The sequence below is a fragment of the Phalacrocorax carbo genome, chromosome 5, assembly GCF_963921805.1.
Source record: "Phalacrocorax carbo chromosome 5, bPhaCar2.1, whole genome shotgun sequence".
NCBI classification, from domain to species: Eukaryota; Metazoa; Chordata; class Aves; order Suliformes; family Phalacrocoracidae; genus Phalacrocorax; species Phalacrocorax carbo.
Window position 1 is genome coordinate 42191124 of NC_087517.1, and position 22981 is coordinate 42214104.

Sequence of the window (22981 nt, forward strand, 5' to 3'; positions counted from 1 at the left end):
GAAAGAAGCACAGCAAGAAACCCAGAGCCGAACAGTAAAATATTTTGATTATGCACTCTGTTCATCTATTAGTCAGTAGTAACCACAATTATAGTAACTACAGTTAACTAGACAGAAAATACTGACCCTCTATTTATTCAATTAAATAATTCCAGGTTGTAACTTGGCTGATATGGCATGAAACCCAGGTTACAGCAGGGTCAGTGTTAAATATTTCAGGATGTGAATTACAGGGCAACTCATGACACAACATTCAATATGCCCAGATCTTAAAAGACAGAACTAACCCTGAAAAGTCAAAATTTTTTTCCCCCCATAGGGCTCGTTTCCTCACCAATTTCCCCCCAGTAATTAGACATTAAGACACCTATCAACATCCTCTCATATTAGTAAATCTGGTTCTCACTCTGCTACTAATTACCACAAACCAGAGCTTTACCCTATTTATTTATAGCAAATGCAGCCAACTTAACATTCTTCTCAAACCTCCTCTGCAATTGTAGATGAGTATATTTTCCTCTATTCACTTTCTCAATTTCACACTTATTCCAGTTTAAAGCACCCCCAGTTTCCCAAACGTCAACACCACCTATACAGCCCTTACAGCTTTTAATGCATCCTTCAGACCAGAAATGGTCGGCAAATGCTTTTGAGGGATGCTGTAGCGTCTCAAGCTCTATTTCCAGAGGTATTACTCTGCTGGCAGTTTCTGGGCTGACACTGACATCTAGTGGGGTTGGTAACTCCTGAGTATACCCAAACAGCAGTGAGTATTCCAGTATTCCCACCAACAGGAGGAATTCCGCACGACTGCCATAAAATATCAGTGTGAAAATTGGACACTTTTTCACAAGCCACTCATTTTTGCACATTTTATTGTTTTGCACCTAGACATCTGCACTTAAACACAAATGCAAAATTTTCACTCCTTTGTAGGAGTTTAAAGAACTCATTTTAAACCAAAATATCACTCTCAGGATGGACACATGAAATACAATCGCTGGGACTTTGTGATGTCACTCAGCGTTCTGAAACAATGGCAAATCTTTCTACTTGCTGAAGGCCGAGAGGTCAGAATTTGTTTAGAGTACAAGGAAATGGTTTTATCATTTTTATACACAGTTCCCTGGATACGACCAAGGAGCGAGCTAGTTTTGGGAAGTGAATGTGACATCACCCTTGGAATAAAAAATATAAACTCTTTATGATGACAAGTAAGTCACGGCTTTCTAAACACAACTAACATGTAGCTACAGTCACCAAGGGACTTACATGCGAGCCCACGGGGATTCTGTGTTTGCTATAAAGCATGTTAAATGTCAAAAAACTGCTTACAAAACTGCAATTATGTACGCAATACAATCCCAAAGCTTTCAGCAAGACTGCTAAACTAAGGAAATAATCACTCAAAGCTTCATTATCATCTCCCAAACTACTTATGCATAACAAAGACCTGTCATATTGGACCAGTCAAGCTTTCTATTTAGGACTTTTTTTTTTTTGCCTCTCAATGAAGCAAAAACCAGATGGTTTGGGAAGAAAGAAAGTAATTTTAATCTCCATCATCTCTTTTAACCCTGGAAAAGAAAAGTGAGTTGAGACTGCATAGTAATAAAAGTAGCATGGGGGAGGTACTTTGCAGTACCGCATGGTATTCCCACAGTAAACCCTGAGACCTCTCTACAACACAGGAGACCTCACAAGGGAGCCCTGAGTCAGCAGTACTATGCAGTGTATGGGCAGAATTGGGAAGCAGAGGCCCAGTTTTCTCTTTGATTACTGCCAAACTAGGGAATCTAGACAGGTCTGAGAATTGGTGTCAGACAAAGGCTCCAGAATCCAACCGCGGATTCACTTGTTTCACTGCAATTCCCAATAGGGTACTTCATTGTATTTAGTTTTTGTTTAAGTGCTCACACAGAACTGCCTCATGGTTATTCTAAGATGTTTTTGTTTTCGAGCCTACAGATCCATCTCAACACTCCTGTCTGGATTAGACCAGCTCAACTCAACAGGGTTGAAGTTCAGGCCGTAACCACAGAGCACTATGTACAATACAGCAGTAGTCTCTTCCTTGGCTCACTCACCGTGAAGAGGTTGGATCGGCGCTTGGACTGTTTACGGACAGGAGTTGGTGTGTTGGCAGTGGGAGGAACATCAATCCGTAGCTCCTTCTGGCTGGTGCTTGGAGTTGATGGGACAGAGGAGGAATAATCACTTAAACTCCCTCCTCCATTACTGGTCTGCAAGGATTAAAGTTAGTTTTAAACAGTGATACACTGCTTTCAAGACATTACAATCCACAGCTGTATCTTACTTAGTCCCGATATGCAAGAACAGCAGCCTAGGCTCAGGAACACAACAGGACTGCTCTACTGCCACTTTTCCACACATTCCTATTCCAAGCCTTTAAATATTTTCCCTGCCGTTATTTTTTGAAAACTTAGATAGTTCTGTTGATGTGGCAGGCACATATTCATTCTATGCAATATAGCCTAAAACTGGATACAAACACTTTAATTTGTTTTATTAGCATAAGAGTAAGAAAAATGTTGGGAAAAGTCTAAATTCTGGTTTTCTACTTCAAAATTGCTAAACCAAATTCTGCCTCAAACCTAAGAAAAAAATACCTAGTGCCATAGAACTGCATAGCTGGACTTAATCCTAGTCTGGAGACATCAGTGCACTGACAGCTAATCAAGAAAATGAAAATAATTCAATGTTGTGAAATGGCTGCTACGGTGACAGATAGTTCCCAACACATTTAGTATGGGGACACAAAACTAAAGGAAGACATTCCCACTTATTTGAAGTAGTCAAAAATGTAAGGTTACATCATAGTCTTGTAAGAAATAAAGCAGTCACTCAGCCTATAAAACAATTAACAAATTGAGACAGCAAGTAGCTAATAGCAGTAAACTGAGGAAAATTGAAGGGAAAGGACCAGAAGGTGATTAAGAACAAAGTCTTGATTTTTAAATTATTATTATTATAATTATCAGTAGTAGTAGTAGTAGTAGTAGATGTAACATCAGTAAGTACTAAAAACATCGTTACAAAGGATGGGGAAGTGGTCTGGACAGACAAAAGGACAGATTTTTTTCCTGTCATATATAAGTATACCCTCTGAGGACATACTGTATACGCTGATGTGGGACTGGGGCAGGGCAAAGGAGGAAAATTCTGCATGCTGTTGAAGAAAAGCTCACCAGATGAGCAGCAGTGGATGAAGGGTCTGCACAATAACTCACACGTAACTTAAGGGGGGAATAAAGGTCTGTGACGCACGCAAAAGGGTGAAATAACATCTTTAAAGCAGTCGAGTTTCCTAGAACTGAGGGAAGAGGGTAAAAAGGTATTTGCAGGATGCTTGAGGAGAAGGATTCTGCCATGACACTTAACATGTGACTTGGTCTCATCTTAAATGCCATAGGTAGGAATTCACCAGGTAAAGCTCAGAAGGAAAAGCAGCAAGCGTGCTCTTTGGCATTGCTCCTACACTAGTGATGGGTCTTACATGCACATGAAGGTGCCATACACGGCAGGCACTCCTTTGGGGAGGCACCAGAAGCATGATGGGACTTCTCACACACTCCTTGGAGGTCAGCGTAAGGACCAGAATCTCAAGTTGCAAGCAGAGGTGAGCTGTCCAAATGAAACCTCTGAAGGAGAACCAAGTAGGAGACAATCCTTCTTTATATCATCCAGCTGAAGTTTCTTGTAGTGATTTCAAGTCCTCTTGTAATTATTCCAGTTTTGTTTTGGTTTTATTGTTTGCTTGTTTTTGTATTGGGTGGTGTGTTTTGGTGTTGGTTTTTTTTTAATTTAAGAAGAGAAGGGTAAAGAGGAAGAGGCATGAGAGAAGCAGCTCACGTTTGGGTTGAAGGGCCAATAAATGCAGGTAGAAATCCAGGAACACCACTTTTTGAAAGTCACTTTCTCTGTAAATAACATGTTTCTCAGCTCATTTCTTTGTGACAGAATGGGGCTGACAATACAGTAAGTGGGCTGTTTGATGGAGAAAGATCTCCTCTTTCCCCTCTTTAAATGTGTGTGTGCGTGCATGCATATGTACATATATATATATATATCTAAAAGGACATTAAATTTCATCTTTCCTTCATTCTGACTGAATTGGAGAGGTGTGGCTGTCAGGAAGCCAGATGTAAGGGTACTGAAAGTAACAGAGGATCTTGAAAGAGTTTTTCTACAACATTTTCCAGTGCCCAGAGGAAGTAGCAAGCAGGATTTTGAGATGGCCCAAGCATATAAAACAAAGGAGATGAAAGAATGAGAGGTGAAATGATATTTTTAGTGTCCTAACAGAGAATGGTAACACCACAGCAGGATGACCTGGGAAGAAGTGACCTTAATTTAACCCACATTCGCTTTCCCTTTCTCTATGGCATCTTGCTGAGACACCATGGAAATACCTAATAGAGGAGAGTAAATACCCTGCATGAAGACACACTGAACCTGTGGAAGTCAGAGTTTACATCTCCGAAGAAAGACAGGAAAGGTTATTGCATGAAAAAAAGTAATGAAAAAAACAACAAGTAACTAGGACACTCTAAAAGTAAGTGCCAAAAGTTTGCTGAAGTTCAAACAGCCAAAGACTTTGGAAATGAGTACTCAAAGCACTGGACATGTCAAAGATGAGGAGGGTGGTACGGAAGCCTTAAAACGTGGCTGACAAAAGAAGGTATGAGGTGAACACCTGGAAACTCAACAACTGTAAAATAGCATTAGGGAAGGAGACCAAAGACAGTGGTGTCAAGCAATGGCTTTCAGACTAGAGCACTGAGGACCTACTGTCCACTCTGCCGTGACTGAACCAGACTGGCGCAGGGAAAATGAGGGATAATGAAAGCTAAGGAAGTAACCATTAATGGAAAAAGGCACTGAACACATTAAAACTATGCAGCTGCAAGACTCACCGGAGGAAAAAAAAGATGACAACAAGCGATGAAGATGGTGGAGAAAAGAAAGGCCACAGCAGGTTTATGCCTTAAAACATTTAGAAGCCTCTTCTACAGAAAGGAGAGGAAAACAGCAAGAAGGAAAGACTGAGATGTTATACACCGATTACACAATTTGAACCACAAGCTGTTAAAAATAAAAGGATGCCAGCTATGTTCTGTTTCATAATATTGATCAATTTGGTAACTATGCACTGCCACCTTTCTTCTTTAACTATACTTAACAGATCTTTACCCTAAGTGCCTATTTCCCAAACAGAGCACGTAAAGGATTCCCTCAAATTTTACCTTTTTAACCTTTTATCATCTTATAGCATCATTTTATACTTTCTGGCAGTAAGGCACTGTCTCCTGGGTTTTTAAGTGATTTTTTTTTTTTTCCAGAAGCGAGTAACTCCTAAAGAAAAACACATACATGTTTGGGCACTCTAGTCGCCTAAGACAAACGTTCCTATACAGACAGCTTCTTTTATAGAAGTCATGCAGGCAATGTTTCTCTTCACACATACTAACCCCACTGGATTTCCAACTTTGTAAATAAAATTCTGAGATGGCTTCAAAATAAGCCATGACAAGTCCACGTCAAATGCACTGGCTGGGAAAAATAAATTAATCTATTTCAATAAAAGACTTAAAAGTGGAAAACTTCAAGGCCTCCACAGAATCAAAGCATGACCACCAGTACTGAACAAGCTCCAACTCCTACTGAGGGTGCCAATAATTGGCAAACACATAAAACTATATGGCTGCTCTAAAACACCTCAATAGAGAGAATGGGTTTCATAAGAAAGAGCTCAGACATGACTTCCAAGTTATAGCCTGCTCAGACAGGAGCAATGAAATACGCAACCAGACAAGCACTTGGAAACCATATTCTTAGTAACATCACCAAATAGAAGTCTAGGGACCTTGCCAATATTAAGACTGTAGAGAGCAGTTTCCTGCCATTGGTATGCAACCATTTAATAACAAGTCCGCTGGAGTGAAGTATAGGATTTAGGACACATGGCAATAACTATAATTCACAGAACTTAACATTTGTCCCAAGTCATAAAAATCAAGTCAGTGAATCCAAAGAACAATCTTCCTTACTGTACGTGTAACCCAACACATATCTAATATAAACCCATTTGCTGACCGTAGACAAGCTGGTCACATTTGTGGCAGTCAAAAACTAATCAAACACTCTAATACCCATTGGGACATTACACAGCTTAATGTCACCTTTTCGAACAAGTCATTCCAGCAAGCTGCTCTCAAGACTTGGATGTACCTGAGATGCAGCTACCTCAAAGGCAGACACTGCCAACGAAAGCATTAAAGCCGGTAACAAGATTCCTGCTGGTACCTCACGAAAAAAATAAACCCCCAAAATTATTGTATACAACGTCCAGAGTTCTGTGCAGAAAAAGGATTGAATCAAGTCAAACCCCATGCTTTCAAAGCTTTTCCATATTTCAGGTTTTCTTAGTAAACAAACCAGTGAGTAATTTACCTGGTGTGACAGGAGCTCAGCAGTGAACTGCATTAAGAAAAGGTTGGACTTAACCTCATATTTGCAAGGGGCATTTTCCTGACTGGCCCATTACACAAAGGCAGCAAAATATTTACCTTATATCTTATAAAAATTACCTGGTATTGCCAAATGATTCATAAAGCTTACACAGTACAAATGTCAGGCCAAACCACTGAATGAAAGCATAGGAAGAATAAAGCTGGAATTTTTCTTCTTGCAAAGTAACCCAACAAAACCAGAATCAATGCTTTTTTCTGCTCTCTAAATATACCGGATGCCCTCCAGAAAAATCATCTCTAACCACTGCTTGAGGAGAAAATGAGGGCAGCAGGTCCTACTTTTGAAACAGGCAAGAGATTACGAGAGCTTCAGGGAGCCTTGGAACTGCTGGAATAAAGCAAGCCTTGATCAAAAGCATGGATTACACACCCTATGACAGAATGCATCTGGTGTCTGTACCTTCTGTTCTTGGGGAAAGCAGGGAAAAGCATATTTCTGTAGAAACACAGAAGCCTTATGAAAAACTCTTTAGTCAGGACACTAAATTTTTACTTTGCCTACTTGTGTACAATTTCTCTTCTGAAAGTCACATTACCTCAGTCTTTCAGCTGAAAACACTATAGGTGGGAGTCCAATTTATTCATGGGATTTTGGTGATATACAGCCACACATCCGAAGACAGATCAAGGAGGAAGCTGTTTAGTCCTTGCCTCAGCAAAAGCCAGAAAGCTTTGAGCATGCTGTCATGGAATACAAATTTGACAGCAGATTTAAAACCTAGGTCCAGATAAATGACTCTGGAGATTTCGGTAAGTCTAGCTCTCCACAGTAAGACTAAATTGTCTTGTAATAATTGTATTATTTTCCTGTATTTAGCAGTTTAACATCATCCTTTGGGACATATTAGAACTTGTCCATCTCAGGAGCTTTTGCCTTTTCTCATTTTAACAACAAGGTAGAGGAAGGAGCAGATCTGTCCTATCAGACAGACCAAAGAGTACCAAGAGAATCTGAAGACAACTTCTGAAGTTGGCACATGCAAAACAAAAAGTTCTCTCAATGAAATTACTAATAGCATTTCATTAAACAAATGTGACAACAGGCTTCAATGCTACAGTGGCAGCAACTGCGTTATGAACTGGAAAATCTACAAGAAGATCGAGTCTGAGTCTGAAGTTTAAGAGACCTTAGAAAGGAAAAGGTAATAACAGGCATAACAAAATCTAACACAGGAATGTGACTGTGGTCCTGTGAAGGTAAAGAAAGGAGGATAAAGTACAACAGATGCACTGAGTTTTAACATTTGAGTCCTGGAGAATGTGCTGCCATATACATGTCTACTGTGCCTGAATCTATGTGCATGAACAAAGGAGAATATATACACACACATATATAAAAACCTTATTTAAAATAAGTGTTAGAGATTACTTAGAAATAAATAAAAAAGGATTATGATGTATGTTGCAATGGTATTAAATATTGTTTTCACTTCTCTTTTAGTTTTCATTTTGCAATTACATGAACAAGCAGAAGGAAAAGCTAGTTAAGCAGCGTAGTCTCTTCTTTATTCAAGCACCCAAAATATTAAACAGAATATTTAATCCCAAATGACCCCCGCTATAAATAAGATAATTGTACCCTACTATTTAGTGCTTAGCCATAATCAGGTCTCATATACAGTAAAATAATGGATGATTAAGCTGACTACACTTTGCTTTTAATAGTTTAATTTACATATTTAGACAATCATGTTGTAGTAAAAACTTTATGGAGGCATAGTGCAAGCATAAATAATGCATCTTTACAGATTTTCAGCAGGTAGTAGGGAGCAAGCTTGTGTGCTAGCCATACCTAAGCTGCATCTTAGTAAAATGTACATTAAGCTACATACCTTTCTCAGGTATAATGCAAATCCCCCAGGAGAGTGACACTGCTGACCAGTAAGCACTGCAGTCTGTATGTATAATGATTTTGTGGGTGACTTTACACAGTAGCACTCACTACTGACTTGGGTAATATTTTTAAATTCAGAGCATGGAAGGTGGGGCGTCTAAGGTCCCTCTCTGTCATGGCAGCATACATGTAGTACAGGCAGACACGGAAACATGGTGCCGTTTCAATCCCCTCTCACACAGCAGAACATAAACAGCTGAATTCCAAGACAGACAGCAGACTACAGATTGCATGAAAGTATAGTCACTGGTAAATAATCTTTTCATTTTTACCTCCAAAACTGTAGTCCACTAGTAAGCTCACACCGCTGGGGACTCCTAGCTGGAATCTCCACATAATCAATTTGTCTGAAGAGAGGCCCAAAGTCCTTCACACAAACAGCAACTACAGGTGTCATGCCACAGGGTTTTCAGATGTTTTTACAACAGTGTAAACTTCAAAACAGGCACAGCTGCAGGTAACTACTCAACAGGTTATCCAGTGCAGGGATACTTCACGCAGATTTCTGATGCATCTTGAGCTCAGATGGAATGCATTGAGGACCAAAGGTGGTGCCCACCTGAGCAGCCTCATGGCTTCTGGAACAAGATGATCTCCACTTTCCGAGTCTGGACGGTGAAAAGAGCCCTTCAGAACTGCTGGATTGGCACTATTCTTGTAAGTTAGTATCTTCAGAATGCCTTCCTGACATGTCAGGTGTAAAGGACAAGTGACACCTTCAGTACAGGAGTGAGTTTACGGAAAAGGAATGCCTATGAGGTTTTGTGATGTAAGGGGAACTCATGCTATTTTGAAGTAAGATTTAACATGGTCTGCAAGCATATCAGGCCTAGAAGGACTGGCAAGGGGCAGGGGGTGTGGGGAAGGAAATGTGGGATAGAGATGAGGAAGACACCAGATACAGAAGTGACTGGTTTGTACTCCCCTGGTGTGCGTTTCTTGTTGATGACCAAAGTAAAAAGACCTATCCCGAGATGCCCTGTGGCTGATAAGAGGCCTTCAATACACTAAACACTTCTTCCCCTCAAAACAACTCAGTCTACCTCTTGAAGTGTTCAGAAAAAACAGAAGGTGAGCTGCTGACTGAAGTACTTCTCAATGCATCAGACAGATTGTTTCCTAGCAGAGTATAAGCAATATTGCACCATTCTTCTTGTTGACAAGAGTATATAACAGTTGTGTCCATCACAAATCATGAATGATATCCTTGGATTTGAGAATAGAACTCTGCATGCATTCTGTGCTGCCCTGAAAGCCAACACATGTATGGGAAGTACTTGCACCAAGGGTTATTGACTCTGGCTATCAAAGGTTTCCAACTAAAACCCTCACCTGGACTGACATACATGCATTATAACCCAAAAGACAGAGAAGGGAAACAGAAGCAACACCTACTGCAAACACAAGTGGATTTTGTCATTGGAATAGAAAGCATCTCATTCTGTGAAGGAGGCCTCTGGAGGTACATAAGTGCATGAGTGTAGGCATATTTGAGAGCAGTTTCTGGAAAGGGACATCACCTAGGCCTACTGGACATGAGTAAAGATATGCATCTAAACACACAAACCAGTCTTTCACCATTTGAAAACTGAAACTACTGGGTGGAGAAGCCCTTGTTGGTATTATGCCTTAGAATTTGCCCCAAGGTATGCTAAGAACTAGACTGGGCAAGGTGACACTTCCCCTTCCCCCCTTCTTATTTCCTTTCTCTAAAGCCTAAGCTCTTGACTGCAGAGTCATCTGGAGAGTTTGCATGAGTTAGATCACCAGAGTGATCCAACCAGAGAAGGTGTGATATATCACTTTATCTGAAGTGGTCTGTGTAACCACTACTGCTGAAGGCCTCCACTCCTGTGGAGAATGCAAGTGGCAGGGCACTGTAACCCTAACATTTTTGATTCATGGAGGAAATCTTCAGTGAAACATCATTACGTCAAAAGAGATGTTATAAAGGGCAAGACACCAGCCAGTCTTCCAACCAAGATCAGAGATGGTAAATCTTCCCCCAGATCATCTTAAACTTGGAATTGCAGTTGCAAAGTTCTTTTAAGTCTAGGATAAGGATTCAACTTCCTTTCATTAAACAAGGTCATACTGCCTTTAAGAGTAGCACAAAGGCAATAAGACATGAAACAGATTTATGGCCTATACTTTTAGGCATGACATCAGTCTCAGAAGACAGACATCTTTGACTAGTGTTGCAATTGCCCCATTGGATAATTATGCCAGCTGGTAAAGGCAGTAAAGAACATTATTTAATTTTTATTGAAACAGATTGTTACCTTGCTACCTTGTCTTGATTTTCCCAAACAGTCCTTACCACTGGCATGAAGTTTGCTACATAGGTGAAGTTCTTGTCTAGAATTTGGTATTTGCTGTTGGCTTCTAAACTTGTTTTGTGTAGGAAACCAGTGAGAACCTAGATAGTTGATGATGTTCATCAAACAAACTTCATTAACAAGAAGGGGGACCGCAACGGCTTTAAGACAATGCAGAACATAGAGATGCAGCTGGCTAAGAATGGGTTGTATAAACATCATCTATTCTCCTCAGAAAGTCTTGAAAAACTATAGTCATCAGCAGACTGAGTAAGCTAGGTCATTTTTGGATCCAAGAGTAAGGTCAGTACTGGAAACAGTGCCATTGGTTCTCCACATTTCTGTGACAACGTTTTTCCTCTTTCACCACTGTATAGGATGGGCCTCACATAGCCCCTACAGGCAGAATAGTTCCCCTTGGTCTAAAAGTATGAGCATACACAACTGCCTGGAGGAAATTCACACAGAGGAGCATTTCACACAGAGGGTTAGAGAGAGGTCAGTGAAGGTGGCTGCGGAAACTTGGTCAACGTCACATGTGACAGAAAAGGGGAGAACGTCTTCCACATGAGGAACTTGTACTTCATCAGAAGACGCCAGGGCTCTTCAGAAGGGTCATGCACCTTAGCATCTGCTTTAGAAAGGGGGTTCTGAACTTCAGCATTTTCTTTTGGTGTAATCAGCAGAAGCGAGAGTTACAGCCCGAGGTCGGTATCTGGACTCCGCTCAAGGCAGAACATCTTACAGCAAAGAACTCCAAGACCAAAATGACACCTGCATCTTTAGAGTTAACTCAGTAATGCAAGTTTCCACTAGGGCACAGAAGGAGACCGGTCACTATGACCACAGAACAACCAGAGCCTTCATCCTGTGGTATAAATCTAAGCAGAGTGCTTTCAGAAGACAGTAACATGTCAAATAAAAGGCGGGGGTGGGGTGGGGGGGAAGACAACAAAATCTTTTCCCCAAAGATAGAACACTTTTTCACTATACTGCTTTTTGCCAGAAAGCAGACACTCTCAGTGTGGGAGAAAGGTCCATAGATAAAACAAAACTTCACATGGGTGGCTCAAGACTACAACATAACCTTAGAAGATATTATTAGCGTATTACTGAGTTTAGACTAAAAAAACATGCCAGGAGAGCTGGTGGATATCAGACATTTCAGACTGCTATAGCAGCAATCAGGAAACCAGGCCACAGCTCTGGCCACAGACTGTAAGGGTCAAAATGATGGCCCTGTACATCCATCTGCTGAGAGTGACAGCACACACAGCAGGAACACAATCTGACTGGCTGCAAAGGTCTTGGATCTGAATAATAGAGCTCATATATATCCTAACTGTGAATGTACACAGAGCTTATCATTGACATTAGAAAACAAAAATACTGAGAAAGAGTATCACAAGAGAAATACAGGAAAGCGTATGAACGTATGTGGGTAAAAATCTTGCAAGTTAGAAAATTTTGGTATTAACCATATGTTTCCAGAACTACCACCAAGGCCACCAGACTTTCCTGCTATACATTAAGGTGGCATTTTGTTTTGTTTTTATATAGTATCTAGAAGTGAATAGCAAAATGTATCGCTATGTCATTAAGGGGGAATCATTTCAATTGAACATAACAGAGACAGGCAATTACAACTGCGCACAGTGCTCACAAATGTAAAATTCTAGCACGCTAACCACTGAGATACCCCAGCTCTTATCTCTCAGCACACAACTGAATAAGAACAATAACCAAAAACATAGTGAGATAATTTTAAAACACAGTACAGCAAATCCTGCCATTGTAACAATGGATCTACTCAGAACAGCAGGCTGCTGGGCATAAATCAGTATGATCAAAGATGGCTTTCAAGCCAAACTATTTTACTGCAGCAGTTTCTTGAAATAAAGTCAAGCCAATTAAAAAAGTATTGCTTCAAACTACAGATCACTGATACCTTTCAAAAAAAAATGTCAACTACCTATTGAGCAGCAAATAGAGCACTAGCATTAAATACATTAGATGAAAAGCAACCCATCAGCTCCTTTTTCAAGCAGGTAGTCATTACAGTCTGTACCTGGCTGATATGTACGGCAGAAACCTGGGCGGAACACACAGATGAGTGGCTTGGAGAGTTTGGTAGAGATTTGCAGGGTCCAATTGAGAGTTGCTGTTTCTTCCTTGTTGCAACGATCTTCTGAGCAACTAAAGAAAAATAAAACATACAGACAGGTAAGCTACTGAACACACTGTAAAATATGGTATGTCAAAAATACACAGAATACACAAAACAAGGTTTTCCATAGCCAAGGCTTGATCCAAAAATTGATTGTAATACACCTAATTATGATGACAGATGCTGGCATTCCACATTATGTGCCGTGTGAGACTCCAGCTCTGTTTTCCACATGGATGAAATTGCCCCAGACCCTCACTTGACTAGCTGAGTACCAGAGACAGTAACATCCAAGCAGAAGGGGAAAAGGCAGGTGTGCAAGTTACAAAAAGCAATACTAGGAATGCTATAACAAGTCCACTACATGCTTATAATATCACACTGACAAAGCTTATGGCAGTAGACATTTTCCATTCTTCTTCGGGATATTCTCCTTGCAGACAGAAGGTAAATACAAGCAACACTTAACAATCGAGTTCAAGTGTATCTCAGTGCTATTTACTAGTATGATCCTGGAAGGTGTCCTACATCAAAGAGTGAAGGTTCATTAGGAAAGCTATCACTCCTGCTCCAAGCAGGTTTAGTTTACAAGATGGCATGTACTCTCTGCTGCTGAGGAACAAGGAGGACTTTTCTTAATTATGAGCCACTGCATCAGGACAATCAGTTTTGGAAACCACAAGTTTAAAGAACTTGAAAAAAAAAAAAAAAGGAATAATAAAACTGATAAAGGGTCCTGGTCACAGAATACGTGGATTAGCGGGGCACACATCACATCACATCCCATTCAAATTCATTATGGAAGGAAGCTATATCGTGATTTCTAGTTTAGCTTTTATCACTTAGCAGCACTAGCACAGCTGAAAAAAACGCCAAAATTATTTTGCAATTTATGAAAAAATTTTCTTCAACATATAAAGAAAAGCCTCATTTATCAAACAGATACAGGGATGAGAGTCACTAACATCGCTATATACAGCTTAGCAGACTCATAATAAAAAATGGAAACAGCGCTGATCTGAAATGCAGCAACTTCCACACCTCTCCTATAATTTTTCAATTTAAAAAAGTCAAACTATTTCAGAAGTTTGTTCTGTGATACACTGGAATTTCAGTTCATTTGGCTAAGGCCTTTGGAAAGAGCTCTTTTTAGGTCATAAATACTTAAAAATAAAATCCTTTACACTACAGTTGTTGCCTACCTTTTCGGTCACAAATTAAAAAGTAAACAAAATTTCAGTCTTCAGAAGCAAAGACTAGTGTAATGGCTAATCAAAAATACTGCTAACTAAATTTAGCTTCTTTGCATGCAGCAGTCTTCATTAAGTGAAGCACGTTATGAAACTTGTGCAAAGGAGTCAGCTTTCACCATCTCCATCAAAATGGGTTAAGTGAGGCAGAATGTCAACAATTATTGGCATCTACATAAAAAGTCACACAGAAACTTGTAATTTATAGGATTCAATCAGTCTTGTTCAGAAAAATATAAAAAGGTATTTATGTAAATTCCACAATTATTTTTTCTCAATACATTATAACACAGGCAGAGATACTGTTTAGCAGTGTAAGCATACAATTTCTTCTCAAATGAATGCAATTTTAATAACAAACTGGTCCATGGCTTATGTTTTTCATGTAAATGAATGATGGCATAAGTATGATTTAGTGAAAATACATTGTATAAAAAATGGCTCATATATATGAAGAAGCAGCAGCTTCATTAGTTACATCCCACCTCCAATAGGCCTCTTATCATCCTGAAAGGATGATATCAATTAATTTATCTTCCACTGGCATATTGATCATAACCTTCATCAGCTAATCATGTTTAAATTACAGAGGAATATCGTAGCACTCTGTCATTTCAGACCCATTGGTTTATTGATCTGGAGCCTGGAAAGCCATATATTAAAATATTTTAAAACACATTAGTGAATGCAGAGAGCAAACCGAAGGTCAGATTTTAATATATGCACATGGATTTGTCTTCATCATATGCGGTAAAGAGCTAAATTAAGACCAAAACTGAATTAAAACCACACATGAATGAAAACTACCTTCTCAGCAAAAGCTTCCGCACTCACATGGGAGAAGTAATTAGTCAAGGAAGATATTTACCTCTTTCTTCCAACCTGAATATAGGTGTGTTTGTAGCATCACATTAACATACGTAATGCAGTCTTGCCGAATTATCGCTCTATGCAGGCACAAGGGAAAAATAAAGCCAAGACAGTCTGAACTCAGCTACTCAAATGCACAATCTGAAAGCTAGCTAAGTGCTACAAAAGCAGACACCAATAAAATAAATAAATTTTTAAAAGCAAAAAAAGAACAAATTGTTAGTCTGGAAATGTGAAGAGTAATCCACAAAGCAGCTGGAAATGAAACCTTACGCAGAGCAGCACAAAGCGCAATTTATCCTGTGCACTCTAAAAATGGTAAAATTGCAGCAGAAGATCTAATGTTACCTACTTAAAATTGTGCTACAAATTCTAGAATAGACCATTCTTAGCCTCAAATTTCTTAGTTCTTCCCTCCATTAGAAAAAAAATGATGTGCCCCCTAATGGAAATCCCCTTCTGAGCTGCCAAACCTTCCCAATTCCCCCTCCATTTCGGCAACATGTCTAATATCCCCCGCCAGAAAACGATTCCTCCTGCCTCTCCCCTCTCTTCATTAGGCAACCCTCTCTCCTTTGAGACACCAAACAGTTTTGCTTCTTTCATTGCAGTCATGTAGCCGTCACTCCATAATTAGATTGCATTCAATATTCAAGTGCTCAGGGCTACTTGCCCTTGGATATGATGGTGATATGAGCTTCAGAAGTACCTAAAGGAGTACCCTGACCTTTCAAAGTTTGCAACATATGAAAGACATGACTGATCATCTGTGGGGCAATCGCCGGACTGTCAAAAGACCTACTGTGCTCTTTCTAAAGCTACCTTGAGAGAAGAGATGAAACCTAAATCTTGCCCATCAGAAGTCAATAAAAAGGGTTCAGCACATATCTCCTCAGCAGTGCTGCTACAAATTCACATTTTCTACATCTTCTATTCCAGAGAAGAAAGCCCTGAAATACACAAAACTTAAAATGGCTGGCACTCAAAACCCCACAGATCTGCTAACTCCTGCTGCTGACATCTTCAGACACAGTAGTTAGGGAGGAAAAAAACCACAGTTAAATGGTTGTGTAGCAAGAGAGAAATACACCATAATTATAAGAACTAACACCAGACCCAGAGAACAGCCATGCTATGTTGCTTGTTCAGCCCAAATCCCCTTTCTGTTATTACATCTTCGTTAGGACTCAAAGCGATCACTCGTTAGCTGCTTAGCAGCAGTAGGAAAAATCCTTAAACCAACACATTTTGTTTCCGCAGCTACAACTATATACAAGTTCACACTGGATTTATGAGCAACTTTGTCAGAGTGCATCAAAATAGATCCAAAAGCATGATTCCCCCCCCGCCCCCCCAAAAGGCAGTACCACCACCACCACAGTTTAGGCAGCTGAGTGGCTAGGTGGGACCTCTACAGAAAAACATACAGCAATAAATATTGCTCTTCAGCAATGCCTTACGCAAGTTGTGAATGTATGTAAACATCTTTTTGCTGTTAATGAAAGCCAACTAGTATACTTCATTAACTAATTTAAGGCTACTCAGAGTCAAAATCTTCAGATTAATATTGAGGTGCCTGTAATTGAAGTGTCAGTCCAGAGGAAGATATACAATAAAACAAACATTTTTTTCTATAAAGTGAACAGAGAATTCAGGAAAGCAGAAATTGTTTTGCCCCAGAGCTTTCAGGTTCTATCTCACCCCAAAGATGATACAGTGCTTCTGAAATGAATGTAAATATACTTGCTAAGATATGTTTCTAAAACAGATGAATGCTGACTTAATCTATGTGGCAGATATAAAAAATAATCAAGATAGTGACAAGCATTTCAACTATTTTTAAAAATCAATTGCATTCTCTCTACTTTTATATACTCAATTAAGCTATGAATTTCAGAGAGGTTTTTATTGTAAGCCATTTATCTGGAGTATGAAAAGCTAAATAAAATTTATTTGCGAAGTCAAGAACTCTTCTGCAAATAAACAGGGATATGCCAAGGATATTTAGAGCTGTAAACCAGGAGAATTGATATTTAGCAAATATCTGGTCTTTGAGGAAGACTGATACTTATTTCTTACACATTTAAACTTAATTTCACAAGCCAGAACGACTAGAATTTATATTTTGCTTTAAGGCCTTCTTAATGAAAAGCACGTGAAAATCCTGGTCTGCAAGATGAATAAAATGTCCAACTTTGGAAAGAAAGCTCTTGCATTGAATGCCGCCTCTTCCATGCCTGACCTAGCTCACCAAAACAAAATTAACCTTCTCACCCCCTGCCACTTTCATCTCAAATGCTACTTTTTGTTAGTCAAACTACTCATTCGTAAGCAGCTCCTGCTAACTTCTTGCTGGATCATTTATTGGAAGGACCATACCACTAACCAGGAAAGCTTGGTGGTCTAGCAGTCCCCGAGCTGTAAAGCAAGGTTTCAGCACTCCAGCTCAGCAGATCTGCATTGCAAACCACAATCTTTTGCATTTGCACATAGAAAAAAAAGGTACACATACACTAATTTTTGCTAAGCAAAGCTCTCCAATTCTGCTCTCAAGGCATGGGGTTGACTATCAGAAGACTAAATTCACTCGCAGGAGGAATAGGAGGTCACCTCCTCTCCCCGAAACCCAGAGCTGCGCCTCCATAATGAACCAACTCCTCTTTGTGCTCCATTTCGGAGCTAATCACCATTAGAAATACTGTTGCCAGAGTAACTGCTCTGACAGAGTTGTCTTTCCTTGGTTCAAAAGGCTGTTCACATGTCAACTTCTTGTGCAGTGTGAGGCTGCTTTGGCAGGGGCAGCTGGGTCTCTAAAATCTCATTAGCACAGCTTCATTCAAGTATAAGGACAAGAAAGGCAGAGACCTGGGGGTGAAATACTCCTTACAAGAAGTTCAAGACACAAGGTAAGACTGTCTCATCTAGCTCCACACCTCTTAAAACTGAAAACACAAAGGTACCTCTGCATCGCACAATAGATGTGTTTGGGGAAACTTTATCTAGCCCAAGAGAGGATCTCTGCCCAGTTTTAAGATGGGTCCTGGAAAACGTCCAGAGGTATCAACAATCTGATCACTGCTCTCTTTCCCCAAAAGGCAGTGAATAGAGTTACTGCTGCGTCCTTTACATTGCTTCTTACCAAGGAACACTTGAAATAATAAAAGGGAAGACTGCAGTCATACAATACCTGCAACATCTGGCAGTATTTCTCTTCTCACTGATCACTGGTACAATGGTATTGCATATTTAGGAGATGCAAACAGTCTTCTCATGTTACCACTGATTTAAATCAAAATTGGTTTCTCAAAAGCATGTGTAAGACCATTAATCTCCGCTGGGTGTCCGACAACGAGTAAACACCAGGTTCAGTTAAAACCTGCTACTTAGTGCAAAAGATGGGAATGCAAAAATTGTGCAGTTAATTTTCTTCCACTTATCGACAGACAGAACGGCTTTTAGCTGATGTCAGAATGCTCATGGCTGACTGAAGAAACAGCAGAAGGAACAAATGCTCAAGAATATTTATTTTAACTGCTGGGGGGGGGAAATAATATGAAAGTTTACACAGAGATTACTTTTCATCTTAAAACCACGTGGCCCGCCCCGATCATTTTTAGCGACAAACAACATCATATCTTAAAGAAAGTCTCTGTTCAATTCACATCACCCACTAGCCATTTGTAAAAGGTGAATAATTAGTTTTAAACGAAACCCATACGCTCTTGCGAACAGGAACAGCCTGATCTCTGCAAATGAATGTTGGCTTTTTCAACTTCAACAAATCTTAATTCTTTTTGCAAACATTCGTGAAAACTACTGATTTGACTGCTTTTACAGACCATCAAGACATCTCTGTGTACAGAAAGCATGGAATATTAACCTCACTGCAACTGGTGCTAAACAAGATGCTTGATAAGACGATGATTTGTAAGGAAGGCTAAACAATATATGCGGTATACTGCATCTTTGAAAAGGGCATGCTCTCACTGTATAGTCAAAGGCAATGGTGATATTTAAGTGTGAGAAAACTAACATTTCATCACAAAGCTTACATAGGAAACCTGATTCTCTGTTTAATTGATAAAAATTGTGAAAAATAGTTTTACATGAAAACAAGGTCAAAATATTTGCTTAGTGCTTGAAATTGCAAGGGAAGGAAAGAGCTTCAGAACCATCACAAAATCTGTAACCCTCCATTTTTGAACACAAAGCATGAGGACAACCAGCTTGACCCTGCAACCGCTAGCATCCCTTCTGCAGCCCACATGCTCGCCGCTTGCTCCCTCCCCAGCTGGGTATCTGGCTTTGTCAGAGGACGCATCATCCTGAGGTTGCAGCTATTTGGGCACGTTGCAGCACTGTGTCTGCATATCCAGCAGCTAAAGGGCCTCTGCAAGTGGGTCAGAAAAACACGCAGGAGAGAACACCCTCCTCCCATGTTCGACACTTCAAACTTTTCTTGTGACAGCCTTGTTCTTGTTGGTAAACTAACACTTCCACAGACTAATCCTTGCTTCTGAAAAGTATTTCACAGTTTCAGTAGTGGTCAGCATTCTCTACTACTGTAATTCCTACAGAACAGAGAAACTAATACAGCAGAGAGTATCCCAGCTAGCAACTCCAGGCAAAAAACATGAAAATCGTGGAACAAATACCATATGTGCCATAGTTAAGGTATGCCTTAACTAACTCCTGCATACGTCCTGGTTCCTAAAAAATCCCAATAACCTAAAGAGAACGTGGCAGGGAGCAGGAGAGGGAAAGCGGAAGAAGCATAACTAGTATAACTGATATACCAACAAAATCATGTTTCATCAGATGAAAAAAAAAATTTGCTTCTGCCCATAAGACCCACGGATGACCGTTTACTTGTTTCATGTCAAAAGCCCTGCCTAAGGAAAACATACTGTGGGATGTTAAGATATATAGCAACTTACACTTTTATGGCAGCTGAATTTTAGCTTAATATTCTGTGTTTACAATAAGTAAGCATTCAGTAAAAATACATTTATTCCAGAATTACATATTACAGGCGAAGCAGTAATAACTATAAGAGCAAGCACTAACAACAAATGCTTTCAAATGGGAAACATTAATGTAAGTATCCACTATTAAGGCCATTGTGTCTGTTATTTTAAATTCAATCAATTTTTTTTACACTAAACAACTTTTATACTTCTCCCTTTAAAAGGAGAGCTTAGCATACCATGTGCCAGCTATAATACAGGAATGAGTACTGGACTCCTATAGTATCCAATTGGGCTTGGATGCAGCAATTTCTCAAGTTACTTTCTGGGTGTGTGTGTGGGAAGCCAGTACATATTTGCATGCGTCCTGAATGTGCTGCCAATACAAATTCAATATTTTCAATAACTACAGAATTTTTAAAAATTTAAAAATAAATTTAAAAAATGAAATCACTTCTTGCTGCATGTATAGACTGACTCACCATTACAGGCAAGAGAAGATTCAGGTGCCTGTGTTCAGCACAGCAGCGTAACGACAGCACTGCTCTCCACTGTAACAAACACACCTCCCTGTCCTGCTGAGGGGGACACCTCTGCCAAGGGACATCTCCTTTAATGTCTACCTATAGAAAACCCCTAAGTCTCAGCCTCAGAATTCTTACCTGTTTCAGTTCTTTCCAACAATTGTTAGTCTGTCCCATGCAACATTATCAGCAATTTAACACGGTCTTCCTGTGTGCAAGCACGTTGTATATAAACCAAGGCAAGCAAATGCACAAAATCAGTACACAACATAGCATGTTGTTGCACGAGATGCCACTTCTAGCAGGAAAATCAGCTTAAGAACTTTTTGACCCAGGAGTTTTCAGAGATCTAGTTTAAGCCTTGGTCCAACAATCAGCCAGCATAAGCACAGCTAAAGCACAACATACAGCCAGAAATATCTTAAGCTGTTTTTCCCTGTAGAAAGTGTGCGCTGTAAATCCATACCCATAGAGGTGAGTCATTATTTTTCACTGAACACAAACCTGCTTAATGCTCTAACAGACTATAGTGTTGCTTGCTGGGATAACCTCTATTTCACATTATAGCGTGACCAACAAGGGTGGGAAAATTAAGCACGCTGGTACTTGCCTCTGACCCTGCACAGCAAGAAAAGACTCAAACTATCTGACCTATAGTGCAAAGCACCAAAAGCATTAGGAAGTTTTACAGGACAACGTGCTTGGTTAACAAATCTTTACTTCCTAAAACAATTTGATTACATACCTACATGATACCTGCATTTTTACTACTTCACTAAAACACACATCGAAGCGCAGGGTAGTCATATTAACCAAATAGCCTTCACTTTTGTATTATTTCCCTGTACTTCTCAAGCACCTATGCACAATCTAGAAAAAAAGCATCTCAACCCAGCCTTCCGGTTACCAAGGAAACAGTGTATTTCACATGAGACGTGCCTCTTCCCCAGCGAGAATAAGGTAAGCAGGTAGATGTTTAAACCACTGTATGTGTTTTAAGTGCTGTTATTCTATTTCTGCCATGTGAAACTACCTGCCTTTGCAGGTTCAAAAGAGTAAAAAAATTTAAACAGGTATTTCAATAAAGACAAACTACGGGAAACATGATATTGAACAATGTCAATGCCAAAGAAAATGCAGCAATTTCAGGTGGCAAATCAAAAGTTGATGTGCTATTAAAATAGTTGGCTAAGAAAAAAGGCATCGCAACCACAATTTCACATCACAGAAAGACAAGCAGCGAATACTCCTGCATTCCTTTCCCAAACATGTACTGCTGCCAATGACAGCATAATTTCTCCCTGCAGCCTGTACCTGTATTCTCAGAACATGGAAGAAACGTCAAAGGCTCTAAGCTTCCAGAGGTTTATTTCTGGAGACTCAGTAACTCTCCATTTCCCTCACTTCTCTCATTGTTAAAAACTGAATTTCTACATCACTTTTGAAATAACAGTAACACTGGATACTGCTTTCCAAAACCTTCAAAAAGGTGTGTTAACTTGGTAATGCTAAATAAACCCACTTAGTTTTCTAAGACGGAGAGAAGCTATCACTCCTACACTAGGCAGGTAAAATTATGCAAATAAATTAACCTTTTAGAAGTGTTGATATATGTCTGTTGTCACAGGTAAGTTCCTAATAAGAAGCAAAATCCTTCACAAGCTGTGAATGAATACTATACAGTGACAGAGAAGACTGCTTTCTCTGATCAACACGTTGTCTTCCTTGCAGTATCCCTTTTAATATAAAGCTATAAGGTAGATAAAAGCTTATTTAAGATTAATCCAGTGAGCGCTTCAAAGCTGCTCCCAAAATAGGACAACAAGTTTTAATATAGGATCCAATTCTTACCTGAATTCCCTTTGTCTCATATTAAAATGAATTTATCCTCATTTATGACTCAATCACTTTGTAGGGCTATTAATTTGCTGGAAATGAAGCTATTGTGTCATTGCTCCTATTAATTGGGGGATTTAAATGCTGACTGTAATAAACAGTTACCTTCAGAATGGAACAAAGTCAAGGCTACTCATGTCAATTTTGGAATGAAAAAAATTGCCAGGACAGCCAACTACACAGCTATGAAGCTAGAAATACATCTGCAAAACACGAACAAACCAGGATAAGTCATACTATATACTTTGCTGATCTGTATTAGTCAGTCTTCACTTTCTCAAATGTGGGACAGTTAAAACTTTACACTATACATAATTGTTTGATATAACCATTTATATTCTTCTGGGAACGATGGGATAATACACTGCCCAGCAGCAAGTCTACTTGTAGCAGAGCAGGCTTTCAAAGCAAGTTCAAGCTCTTCCTGGCTTTAGTTAATAAACAGAGGAAACATACGCTGAATATAATGTGCATTACAAAGAAGAGTTAGTAGCTTTATTATATTATTACACAGGCTGCTTGAAAGAGCTTGAAGTCGCAT

At 39.6% G+C, this 22981-nt stretch overlaps 1 protein-coding gene across 3 annotated transcripts in view; it reads right to left on the reverse strand.

Moving 5' to 3' along the window:
* The window catches only part of AGAP1 (ArfGAP with GTPase domain, ankyrin repeat and PH domain 1), a 240221-nt gene that overhangs the window by 193005 nt on the left and 24235 nt on the right, over positions 1-22981 (reverse strand). For 2 of the 3 annotated variants that reach the window (XM_064452170.1, XM_064452168.1), the window contains exons 3-4: positions 12835-12962; positions 2088-2243 (exon numbers count right to left, since the gene is read on the reverse strand). In XM_064452170.1, coding sequence (XP_064308240.1) covers positions 2088-2243; positions 12835-12962 — 284 coding nt within the window. The remainder of the gene's footprint in view (positions 1-2087; positions 2244-12834; positions 12963-22981) is intronic. The other variant, XM_064452169.1, reaches the window with a different exon arrangement.